Below are 13,073 nucleotides of genomic sequence, written 5' to 3' on the forward strand. Positions count from 1 at the left end.
TTGAATTTCCCATGATAAGCCCAGGGGACACAGACCTCCAATATCAGTATCCCACAGGGGCATCTCGATGTCCTGACCTGTGGTAACCTTTGGGCCTCCATGATAAACAGCTCCTCTGCCTTGGGTACTGCTCATCTCTCAGTTCTCCTCACACCATGGAGCTAACTGAGCATCTTCTTTTGCCCAGTGTCCTTTCTCTCTCCTCCTCCTTCATAGATCTTCCTGAGAGATCTTGCTCTAGTGCCCCCAAAACCAGGGAACCTACTTCATTCAACTCAATTCAGTGCAGTTTAACAAATGGTCCTGTACTCCAGCTCCCTCCCAGATCTTGAAGAGGAAAGAGCTCTTTCTTGCTCTGGGGGTCGGGGTGGGGTGTTCCATGCCAGCAAGAGGCAATTACAACATGCAGTTCGTGGTGTAGGAAGAAGCCATGGGCACTCCCTGAGGTGGCGATAGGGCAGGTTCATGCTAGTACTCATCAAGGACGTGAGTGGGGAAGGCCATTTTAATTGGGGCCTGACATGTGGGGCTTGTGCTGAGGACATGCATCCTCTAGGAACACATGGTAGATAGAGAGGATTGGGGATCAGTCAGAAAAACAGAAACTCAGCTAGGCATTTCAATCAGAGGGGATTTAATATGGAGAATTGTTGAAGAAGGTGTTGGAAAAAGAAAGAAGTATAAAAGGAACACTGAGGCAGTCTGGAGATATCAACTGCTAAAAGAAACAGTTACCACCCCCAGGGCTAGAAGAGTGGAAGGAAACAGTGAGGCTTCCAGAACCCAGGTCTCAGAGGAGAAGCCCACACAGCTAGCATTCAGCCATCCAAGGAGGGGCACTGAGGTGCCGTTGGCACCTCTAAGGCATCGTAGCAGGACCGATGCTGGAAGAGTTGAAAGAAGCTGGAGGCAGGACCCTGACAGCACGGGAACAGGGGTGCCTGAGTCCTCCCCTTCTCCTGCTTTCCACTCTCCTTCAGTCTCCTACTGGCAGAACCTATAGGAAAGGGAGTCTCGGAGATGTGGCTTTCAGAGTGCCAGCCCCAGCATCCCAGAGCAGGGTGGAGAAGAGCATTTTGGGAGCTGATACAATAGGTATTTAAGCAGAACAAGCTCCTCTCCAGCTGTTCCCACTCTGATTTGAAGTCCCCTTTCCCATTTCCAAGAAGAGACACTAACCCACCCCTTGCAAAGTAGAAACAGCATTTTGCATTCTCCTTCATGTTTCTAATATGGAAGCCAGAAAGGACTGGCTTGGTCACTGGAGTGCTGGAGCTGGCTGGGAACAGATTCCTGAGGGAGCCAAGGGCCCATTGTTAAATTATCGGGACATAGTGATTCTGTTGTTAAATGGCTAATAACTTGAAATCTGATTGGTAGTAATATTTATACCAAGGAAATTGGCAAACATTATAAATCAGAGCCCCCCACTTTTTCCCCCAAAAGTGAGTTGTTACACATTTACCAACACATCCTTGACTAGCTACCTCCTCTCCTCCTCCACCTGCCCCCCACTCTACCCCTGCTCCCTCTCCTGCCCAAGGCTGCTTGGCTCTCATCCCCTGCAAAGAGCTCATTTTCTGATCAGTGACTGGTTCTTGGAAAGGGAGGCAAGATAGTATGCAGTTAGAAGCATGAGCTTGAAGTCAGATACCTCTGGGGTGAGTCCCAGTTCTACTGCCTCCTAGTTATGTGACCCTAGGCAAATATCTTAACCTCTCAGCTCCTCAGGTTCCTCCTCTGTAAAAAGGAGATAATAATAATACATAATTCATCCCATTGGGTTATTGTTGGGAATTTATTAATCAAAGAGAACCCCAGAAAAAAAACCTTAGATAATATACACAAATGTTTCAGAGGAGATAAAAAAAAATAACTTAAAGAATGTTATCTCTACATGTTCTGCAGAGGGAAACCTGAGAACAGAGGTGAAAAGGGACTTGTCCCAGGTTCCCTTCCTGGAAAATGGTAGAGCACAGCCTGAACCTGCATCTTCAGCGCCCTGTTCGTTGCTCTTTCCATTCTTCTAAGCGGAGGGGGAAATGTGCTTATGCTTGCACAGATCTCTTGCTCTTTCTCAGGAAAACTCAAAGCTGTCAGTAAAAATTAATCTATTCCAAGAGAGAGTATTATTTTGTTGGTGATGATTTTGCTATTTTTGCCTGTATCAAATGTGCCTCCTTATAACATCCTTTCAAAAAAAAAGTTTTTAATAAAGTTTTCCTGTTATTAAAATAATACATGCTCACTATGGGATATTGAGAAATACTGAAAAGTTTTAAAAAAGCCATAATCACACAATCCAGGAGCAGCCAGCATTAACATTTTGACTTTGTGGGAGTGATTTTTACATAATTGCGAACATACTATATATATCATTTTTATCTTGTCTTTTTTACTTACATAATGATATTAGTTAGGATAAATAATGCTAGCTGCAGTAACAAAGATATCTCAGAATCTTAGTGGATTAACACAGTAAAAATTTATTTGTCTCTTATGCAAAGTCCAAAGTAGATGTTTCTTTTTGGTGGAGAGCCTTTCTGCATGATGGTTCATAGACCCAGGCTCCTCTGTCTGGTACCCCTGCTGTTCCTTAGGCCTCGGAGCTCTCTGATAGATCCTGTGACTCTAGTTAGCAGATGTGGGAAGTGAGGGATCATGAAGGGTCTTGCGAGAGGTTTTCATGGGCCCAACCTGGAATACCACATGGCGCTTCTACTGACATTCCATTGGCTAGAACTGTCACATGGCTACACCTAACTATAAGGGAGGCTGGAAAATGCAGTCTAACCATGTGCCCGGGGGAAAAGGAATGGATTTGGTGAACAACTAGACAGTATCTGGCACAATCAGAATATCATTTTTTTCCAATCTTTTATAACTTTTGTAGTATAATGTTCAAGTCTGTATAACTTAGATCAAGTCACCCCTTGTTTAAAACTATCAGTGGCTTCTCTCGCATTCAAAATTAAGTCCAGAGTACTTGATAGGGCCTATTCCATTCTGCATGACCTTGCACCTGTCCACCTTGCCAATCACATTCTATGCTCATCTCCTCAATTCTTACTTTTAGCTCCACAGCCATTGTCTCAGCTCTTCCAATTTCCTCATCACTTTCTTGCCTCAGAACCTTTGTACTTGCAGTTCCCTTTTCCTAAGACACTCTCTCCTCGCTCCTAGCTAACTCCTTCAGGTCTCAGTGCAAATGCCACGTCCTTCAGAAAAGCCCTCTTTGACCCCCAGTCTCAATCGAGGTCTTTCTGTAGTTCTCTCTCATAGCACCCTGCTCTGTTCTTTTCCTTCACATCACTTATTATATGAAGGAAATTATATATCCATTGGTATATTTGTTGTTTAATGTCTGTATCTCTCATCAGACTGCAAGCTCTTTGTAATCTAGGACCATGTTAATTTTGCCCACTCTTTATTTGATGCTTGCCTATCACGTGCCTAGCACATGTAATGTGTTCAACAGTGCTGGTTTATTAAATGCATGTGTCATAATATTTCATCACTTGTCTATCACAGTTTACTTCACTATTGCCTTATTTCTTGGACGTTGCCTTCGTTTCTGGTATTTTGCTATTCTAAACTAGGCTGACTCCTGTATTATTATTGAAAAGAGACAGAGGGGTTGGTCCCACCACTCCTAGGCCAGCCAGCCAGCCATCTTCTCTTGATCCCCACTCCTCTCCACTGCACCCAGCCCTGCCTTAGGCCATCACTTGCTTTGTGGCTAGTCACCACCTGAACCCTTTGGGCCATCAGATCATGGCCTCTCAGAAGGATGCCCCTCCATTTACTGCCGACCAGCAGAAGGGTGGTAGTGGGGCAGACCACACTTCTCATCCTGCCCCTCCTCTTAATTCCCTGCAAACCCACTGCTCAAGACTCGGTGTATAGATCAAACTCTCCTCAAGGCTTGGACCTATTAAAAGAACTTTCAACATAAGAAAATATTTTAAATAGTATACAACATATGATTTGTCCAATGGCCCAAGGAGATGTGCAGAAAAAAAGAATATTTTTTCCCTTAGCAGAACATGGGTGTGGATGTACCCAATTGTTTGATATTTCTCTTTTAAGCCCTGCTGTCCTTCAGGAAACAGAAGACACCTTCTTCTTCAAGCCTACATGATAAGGATCTCTACCCTTTATGGAAAATCTGACCAGCAATCCATCCTCAGTGTTTTCTCAAAGTCCCCATTATTCATTTGTGACCAGCATTGTCCTGGGTGGAGGGCTAGCAGCAGAATGGTCCAAGGTAGGCTTGGATGATCCACACAGATAGCGATGTGCTACCCCATCTGGGAAGCCAACCAGGGTTCCTCATCACTCTCCCATCTCCTTAGAGATTTTGCTGCTTGCATGACATGTCAGGGTACATCTTGTTTCCCCACAGCATAAATCGAACCCTCAGATGAGGATACAAGCTCATACCTTCCAGAGACAAACACAACTGCCCAGAGACAAAAGTGCAATTAAAGTTGTTTTAAGGAAGGAGATTGTTCCTTAAATGCACACTGATCTGCAGAGATTGTGTCCTTCAGTGGGCCCAGGCTGAGCCAATTGAGTCTTCACTCTGTCTAGCCTCCAGCTCTAACCGGACATCATATCATATCTAGGCAAGGCATCTCTGCCCTATGCTATGAAACCGAAAGAGACCAACATAGGGTTTAGCCCATACAATTCATAAACTGTCATTGAAGTGAATTTTACTCATGCTTAGTAGTGAAACATTAAAGATGAACAATGGAAACAATTAATTTTTCTAAGAAGAGACTGATGAATCCTACTGGCTACTAAAATCCTTAGAGTACGTTTTACTCTCCACTGATTTTTCTGGGGATTCTGAATGGACAGGAGGTGAGATATTGTTAACTCAGATTACTTGGAAGAATTATGAGTTACTCTTTATTGTACACCAGCCCTGAGTTATGCTCTTTTCATAACAGTCTTCTTTAATTCTCACAAATAATCCTGAGAAGCAGGTATTGTTCTTAATATTTTTCAAATAGGAGAATTGCTGCTCAGAAACACGCAGTGACTGTCCAAGGTCACACTGATGGCAATGTTTACTCTTGTCTGGTGAATGCTGAAACTTAGGTTTTTTTCCATGTGTTATCTTAGGCATTCTGAAGAGTTCTCTGAAAAAGAAAATGCAGCTTTATGGCTCCCAATTCAACCTGAACTATTAGTTTGGATCGGCTTTTATGAAACAGACTTTTTTCTTTGACATTAGCAACATCTCATTTCAGGAAAACAAAAATCCTTATAAATTATCCACTTGGAGTTTTACCTCCATTATTTTGTTTTCATTTCAAATGAGCTCCATGGTCATTCATATAAACTCCTCAGAAGTTAAAATCCATTATCAATCAGCATGCAGTCTAGAAAATAGAAACCACTTCAGGCATTTCAGAGGGAGATTTAATACAGAGACCTGGTTGCGACTTTGTTGGAAGGGATGGAGGAACAAAACAGGTGGGTGCTGTCACCAGAGATAAGTATGTACAGAAACACCAACCTCCTTGGGCAATAGGAACAAAAAAGGGAATGGTGTTGCCATTGTCTCTGAAATGCCTCAAGTGGTTTCTGTTTTCTTGACTGCTAGCTGATTGAGAATGGATTCTAACTTCCCAGAAGTTTATAAGAATGCCCATGCCTCTGATTTGGGATGCAAGTAAAATAATGGGGGCCTAGATACACTGGCCTCTGAGGCTCCCTCCTGCCATTGCTGTGTCTGCTGCTCTGGGATCCCCAGCAGTGGCCACTGAGCAGGCAGGCAGGAGCCCACACTGACAGTGTGGGGCTGTTAGGATCCACAGACACCTGCAGTCAGAGCTCCTGCTGCTACAACCAAAGCAGAAAAAAAAAAATAGCTTTTCCCTTATGCATACTTTCTAATCTCTCATGAATGCTTCTCATTAGCAGAACCTAAATGGAAACCAGCTGGCAGGGGATTCTGGGAAATGTGGTTTCCGGGCTTTGGGCCCCTGCAACATAGAGGAGGATATAGAAAAGTGAATGTGGACTCTGAGCCAACAGACAGATACCAGCCAGAGTTATCAAACTGCATTGCTTTGGAATTTAATGCATCGCATGGATTAATCTCAAACGGATGTGATGATCTTCATTTACAGCCCTGGGATCGCACACAGCAGAAGCTTAAGGAGAGTCATGGCATTTATATATACATAAGGGATATGTATGTGGGGAGGAGAGCAAAAAAAAGAAAAATCCCTGCTCAAGCTGGGATGTAAGAAATCAAAGCTGGCCCAGCCAGCCCGGCTGAACTGCCCGGCCACTGAGAAGCTAGAGCAGTCTTCACTCAGAATCCACTGCTGCTGTTCTCACTGCCTCGTCACTCAGGCTTCTTCAGGTTGCGAGAAAGACATAGTTCCAATGACCTTTGATGGCAGGTATCTGAGGTGGGGTTATCTAGGAAACTGATTCCGAGACAGACTCACATACAGAGGTTTATCAGGGAGCCATCTCAGGAACAAAACTGAAGCGGGATCAAGCAGAGGGACAAGTTGGAATGTGATACAGCTGCAATCATGGCCTCGGCCACCCCATGGGAACCTCTGGATCCCATGGTCCTTCACAATTGTCCTGAATTGAGGTTCAGCGGGGCAAGAACTGTGTCCCTTCACATTGACCATTGGATGTAGGCTGGCATAACCAGGAAAGGTATAACCTTGATTGACATGGCTCTCTGGATGCAGGGCAAGGTGCTGGCAGCTGAGGAGTCGAGTGCCTCCATCCTGATGGGGGTGTCTGACGGCACATCCAGGGCCCAGAAGGGCAGAGTAGAGTGGAGGTCCTCTGCTGCAGAGGCCACAGTTCTCAGCCACCCTAGCAGTGCACTCTGAGCTGGTGAGAGAAGGAATCTAGCCACCACCCTAGCCTCAGGCACTGCTACCTTACACCTGTATTATCGGCTGCCACACCCTCCAGTTTCTCTGCTTCCTTGTTTGCCAAGTTACCATCCATTCTCTCTATCTAATAGCCAGAGCAATCTCCTCAAATATCAACTCAGTTCATGGTACTTATTTGTGTAACTTCCCTACCTGGAGGCTCTTGGCTGCACTCCAGAGCCCTGTCAGGGCCTCCTCCGGGTCAAATGTGATCCGGCCCCACTTAGCGCCCCACTCCTTCGCTGTGCCCCACCCAAGGGCCTTTGCCCTACCCTGGCTTTTCCCTTTGCCTGGAGTATCTCCTCCTTGCCATGCAGGCCTCAGCTCTTATCTCTCCTCTGCAGTGAGGTCTTTCCTGACTATGCAGTAGATTCGCTCCCCTCACGCAGCCACTCCCTTTTTATTTTCTTAACAGCACTCTTCACTAACTGAAATTATCTAATTCATTCATTGACAAATTTGTTTTGTCTGTTCCTCCTAATCAAATATACAGCTCTCCAAGAGCAAGAATCAGCACTTAGAAGAGTAACCAGCCCAGGGTGGTAAATATTTGTGAATGTCCACCTTCTAATATGGAGGACACCTACTGGGCAGAATTTCATGAAAATCCTCTGATAGTGTGTGGTATTCCTCATGTCCGGTCCTATCAAGGCTGGCTTGGCAGTGACGGTGGTCCTATCCAGTCAGCCACGGCCAGGGTAGCAAAGCTGGCTTCCTGGATCAAACCCAGGTCCAGTGGTAACTCCTTCAGGAAGCAATGACATGACATATCTTCTTCAGAAGGGGGCTTCACAGAGTCTCCTGGCTTCTTCTCTGGTGCAGCCCCTCAGTATGGTCGGTTACCCATCCACGTGTGCATCATGACCCGACAGATACACAACCCATGGTAGAGCACACAGTGGGGTTCGGGAACTCAGTCACCTGGGGGCTGATGTTTCAGAAAGGTGAGGACACCTTGGATAAAAGCCCCACAGTTTCCCACTTTGCCAGATGAAATCACATAATGTGTGCAATCTCTTCTCAAGGACTGAAAAATTTCCTGGTGCTTAAAATCATTTTTATTTCAGCTATTAAATGTTTTTAAATAAAAGTTATTACTGCCATTTACTGAGTGCCTACAGCAGACCAGGTGCTATGGTAGGTCCATAAGTCAGGTGTTCAGAAACTTGCCTCAGATGCTGGCCTTCTTCCCCTAGGTTACCTGAGAAATTAAAGAGCGGGGAGGAGCCGCTGTTAGTAAAAATAATGATTATGAGTGAAATAAAATATGAAAGGTCTTACTTCAAAGATGGACTAATTAGTTTTGTTTAAAAAGTAAAAGGGGAGGCGGGAGTAAAGGGAGATTTTTTTCTCATCCTCACCCCGTTATCTCCTTCATTCTGTCCAAGCTTTGAATACTATTCTTTTTAATTTAACTAATAAGGATTCTGCAGAATTTGTCCACATTAGAAGTCTTTGGAATTCTTCAAAGCTTGGCAGGAAATGGGTGAATTCATTAGAGTCTGACCTTTGTCAAGCAAAGAAATGTCCTATTTGTGGACCATGTCTGCATCTTTCCTACCCATGCAGAGTGGTCCATTTGCATAAAAGTGATCCTTTTGGAAGATGTTCTATGTTTTTCAATCATCCCTAGAAATAAAATCACAGCTCCTGTGTCACCTTACACTGAAGTGTTTTCACACGCCAGAGAATTGCTTACCGTCACCTAAATATAGAATTCGGTGGGTGTTAGTTTCAAACTGATACTACTCACAGCTGTCTTCAGAATTTCAAAAAGGTGTCAAAGTGGCCTTAGAAGGTGTTTCTTGTTCTGAGAACAGGTTGAGTGAGTCTCTGTGCCAAAAGCCACACGCCTCAGACTTTGAGTTTCCACCAAGGGAAGACGCTTTTTGGCACTTTCTCCTCAGAACTGAGTGGAATCTGAATGTCTGTGCTATTACCTGCTTTTACCTAAGTGCATAACTATGAGAGTAAGGCAGTGTACCTTTAAGATTATTTTTTCCCCTAATTTCACATTAATGGAAATATAGGGAGGAATTTAATTCTGGATCAGAAACAACATGCTATAGTGAAATAGCATGAGTATTAAAATCAAACTCAGAGTTGAATTCCAGCAGCCTCACCTACGATGGCCTTATATCGAGCATATAGCCTCTCTTGGACTCAGTTTCTTGATCTGTAAAATCAAGATTATCCCCCTTTCCACTCAAGCTTGTCATAAGATTCATTGATATAACTGTGTCGATTTCCTTGCATGTTTGCAGAATTTTAGGTGGACCATAAATTGGCAAGAGAGACCACACCCTTTCTTTACGTTCCCCGTGTATTCAGCTCAGCATATGGGAAGCCTGGTATCAGCCAGCAGGGCAGATGTAGCAGATGATACTGTCTTTAACCCCAAGGGTCCCTAATGAGGGTTGTTCAGCTGCCTGTGACACTAGTCAGGTCTCACTGGCTCAAGAAGCTTAATTTTGTACTGAATCATAGCCCCATTATAATTGGGGCTGATGTCACCACTCAGAAAGAACTTATAAAAACATTCTCTGTCCTTAATAAGAAATACTAACTGACCTCCAGCCCTTTTTGGTCTTCAAGCCAAACAGCCTCAGCAAAGCCACACTTCTTTATGGGAAGGTTACAGGAGCATAGTCAAGGCCAGGCTACACCGGCCTCACCTCTGTCTGTCTAGCACCCTGGGAGACCTTGTCCCAGAATGACACAGGACACGCGGGTGTTTAATAAATAGCCATGATGATAACGATGATGCATATCTCGGCTTTAATTCACATGTATTAGTTCCATTATTGATTTTATGCTCCTCAAATTAACCAGATAAAGTCACAACCAGTATAAAAACATTAGTTTAATTTTGCATCTGTGGTCTAGTGGGAGTCTATTTTTTCTCCAATATTAATAATTACATTGTATAATTAATGAATTTCAGTTGAGATCAGTAGCGTCTGGGCTAATATGGCATTTCTCTTTTGTTCTTGTTTGTTTTGTTTTGTTTTTAGGGTCAAGTTGTGTTCCGGAATGGGGAGAGAATGGGGACCATTAAATTTACTCAATTTCAAGGTAGGCTGTTTGATGCTTGTTCCTTCTTTTAAGTTGATGAAGTCTATATTCAGGGATGTTGTGTTTATACAATAAAATACATCAAAACAAATGGAAATATGATGTTCCAAATAAGAGAAGTCAAAGTCAATAGAAAAACTTTTCTGTGAAAACATCAGTTTCAACTTATTCAGAATATTTTTTCCCAACTGCATTACTTCTCAGGCCTATTCAGTCTTCCACATGACTCCAAAAGCCTCGTGAAAGTATAGGGGTATGTGGCAGTTAAGTCGTTTTCAGTGTTCTGAGAAACCTTGCATTATTTTAGTTTTTGATTATAGAAATTTTCAAAGACTCTACAGTTGGGAGAATAGCATAGGGAAGCCATCTACCCATCATCCAGCTTCAACCATTATCAACATTTTGCCAATCTTGCTTTGTTTTGACTCATCCTATCACCTCCCCTTTTTTTTTTTTTGCTGTAATGTTTCAAAGCAGCTCCCAGACATTATCTCATTTCAATCTCTAAATACTGCAGTATGCATTTCTAGTAGATAAGGACTTTTAAAAACATAACCACAACACTATTATTGCACCTAAAACGTATAACAATTCTTAATATCCTTTCATTCCCAGTCATGTTGGTTCTCCAATTATCTCAAAAATGTCTCCACAGTTGGTTTGTTGGGGAATCCACACAAGGTCCACTCTTTGCATCTGGTTAATGCGTCTCTATAGTTTCTTTAAATCTATAGTCAGCCCACACACACTATTTACAGGCCATTTATTCTTTTAGAGGCCAGGTCATTTGTTGGATTTTTCTGCTATGAGAGTTGGAAAGGGCCTCAGAAATCATCCAGACCAAGCTTCTCATTCAATAAGGAGGAAACAGAGGCCCAGCGAGGAGCAATGGCTTGTCGGTGCCCACAGGGCATCCGTGAGGAGCAGGGCTGGACATTCCTCCAGACAGACACCTCACTTCAGCGCAGTATGGTCATTAGCAGGATTGTGAACCAATGATCAATGTTATCCAATATGTCAATGTTGACATAGTCATCAATGCAGTGTTTCTCAGCATCTGGATGTTTCTGAAAGTCATGCCTTCCTTCTATGTCAACTCACTTCGAGCAGATCCCAGAGTCATCCAGGGGAAAGCAAGAAATGAAATCGAGTTACTCAGAGTCATTCAGACTAATCCTCACCGGATTCAGATCAATCAGGAGAGGTGTTCTTGGGTACTATCGTTCCGTAATGCAGTCTTGTAGATTTACCCATTTGTCTTCCCATGGCAGGTAATTGAAACGCATGTCAGCTCTCTGGAGTGCACAAAAGATGTAATTTTAGGCAAACGTAATTATTTTCCCATTTGTTAAGTCTTACTTCTTCATTGGTTGAACAAAGTAAGCATCTTGGCAAAGATACTTACTTTTTTTTTTCTTTTGAGTGATTGCAACTAAATTCTCTTGTCACATTTCCAGTTCTCAAATTATATCATTCTAGGAGAATATTTTGTAAAATATTGATTGGCCAATCACAGCTACAAATGCATGCCAATTTTATTGCCTTTTTTTTTTTCAATGTTAAGATTAGACACCAACTCCAATGACTGATTTTAGGCATTTATAAGGAAAGCAACATAGCAAATAGTAGTTCAGAGATAAGTTTGACCCACCTGAGCTCAAGTCGCTATAGAACATCAGGCAAGTAAGTGACTTCGCCTCTGTGAGCCTCGATGTCTCCATCTGTCAAATAAGAATATAATCCTACCTACCTTAAGATGTGGAAAGAACTAGGTAAGATAAACAGAGAAATATGAATATGTGCATATATTTCTTGCCCAGCAGGTAATAGCAGTTATGATTAGCACTTTGTCAAGAATTATGACACTTCTGGGGCAAATCCAGATTCTCTTGGTGTGTTGAAACCCTCAGATGCCTTTCTGACTGCCTACCTCCATAGCTGCTCCTTACACTTAATGATATGTAAGATGTCTAATGGAGCAGGGCCTTAGAGATGATCTCATCCCACTACTTCATGATATAAATGAGGAAACTGAGGCCCAGGGAAGGGAAGTATTCCCCCAGGGACACACAGCTGATTAGTGCCACTGCCGGCTTACACACACACCTACGCCTGAGTGTTCTCCCTTCGCCACGTTTGTGTCCAGCTTTTATTGACTGTCAGAGCTGGACCTGGCAGATACTCCTGTTTACATGTTTTTAAAACAGACATTGATCCTGTTGACAGAGGGATGTTGTGCTCAGGGCATGTTCTCATCAGCACAATAGTTATCCAAATTCATAGGGTCTCAGATGTGCCTTGTCTGCCAGGATAGAGGGGGATTGAATTATTGAATAGGCTAAGATGAAAGGGCTCCTGGTTATCATCTCATTTTACAGAAGGCAAACTGAGGTCCAGACAGGAAAACGGCCTTGCGTGGGATGGGCCCTGACTCACTGTGGGATACTGAGTTCATACTTTCTCTTCTCTGGGCTCATGATTTCCCTCTCAAAGAGGCTGGTCCAGACTCTGTCTTCTGGGACCTTGCAGGAATTTACCCAGAGTGTGGGTCTGCCCCCATACCCTGAGGTTACCAGCTCCTAAATTGCCTCACGCCATTCACCTTGAAAAAGGCTTCTAATGGGGTCACCATGTTGCTGTCTGCCATGCCCTCCCCCCCCCCCCACCTCTCTCTCTGTGTTTCTCTCTCCCTTGTCTCCTGCCCTCTTATTTAGAGGGGACAGTGGGCAGCAGAGCTCACAACAGAGCTGATTCACAAGCAGCCAGCCACAGCAGTGGGGTCTTTGCAAGATCTGCTCCTGGGCGAGTCACTTTATCTCCCTAAGCTTTAGTCTTCTCCTCTGGACAATGGGATGCACTAATGCCAGCCCTGTCTGCCTCCTGGTGCTGGTTTAAGGGCCAAATGAGTTTTTGCTCTATAAACTCTCTAGTGCTGGGAAGCTAGTCACATTGCTAGCTTGCTGCCTGACTCCTGGCAGGCTCTTGATAAATGCTTACTGAATTTGTTAGTGATAAGGCTTGTGGAAATTTAAGACTATCTTCATTTATACATGGTTTCCCGCAATTTAAGTCAAA

General features: G+C 43.6%; 1 protein-coding gene across 2 annotated transcripts in view; it reads left to right on the forward strand.

Annotated features, from left to right (window-relative positions):
- The window catches only part of GABBR2 (gamma-aminobutyric acid type B receptor subunit 2), a 331,972-nt gene that overhangs the window by 224,353 nt on the left and 94,546 nt on the right, over positions 1-13,073 (forward strand). For both annotated transcript variants that reach the window (XM_039856048.1, XM_039856049.1), the window contains exon 8: positions 9,938-9,998. In XM_039856048.1, coding sequence (XP_039711982.1) covers positions 9,938-9,998 — 61 coding nt within the window. The remainder of the gene's footprint in view (positions 1-9,937; positions 9,999-13,073) is intronic.

This window comes from Pteropus medius, unplaced genomic scaffold, assembly GCF_902729225.1.
Source record: "Pteropus medius unplaced genomic scaffold, Ma_sr-lr_union100, whole genome shotgun sequence".
Classification (NCBI taxonomy): domain Eukaryota; kingdom Metazoa; phylum Chordata; class Mammalia; order Chiroptera; family Pteropodidae; genus Pteropus; species Pteropus medius.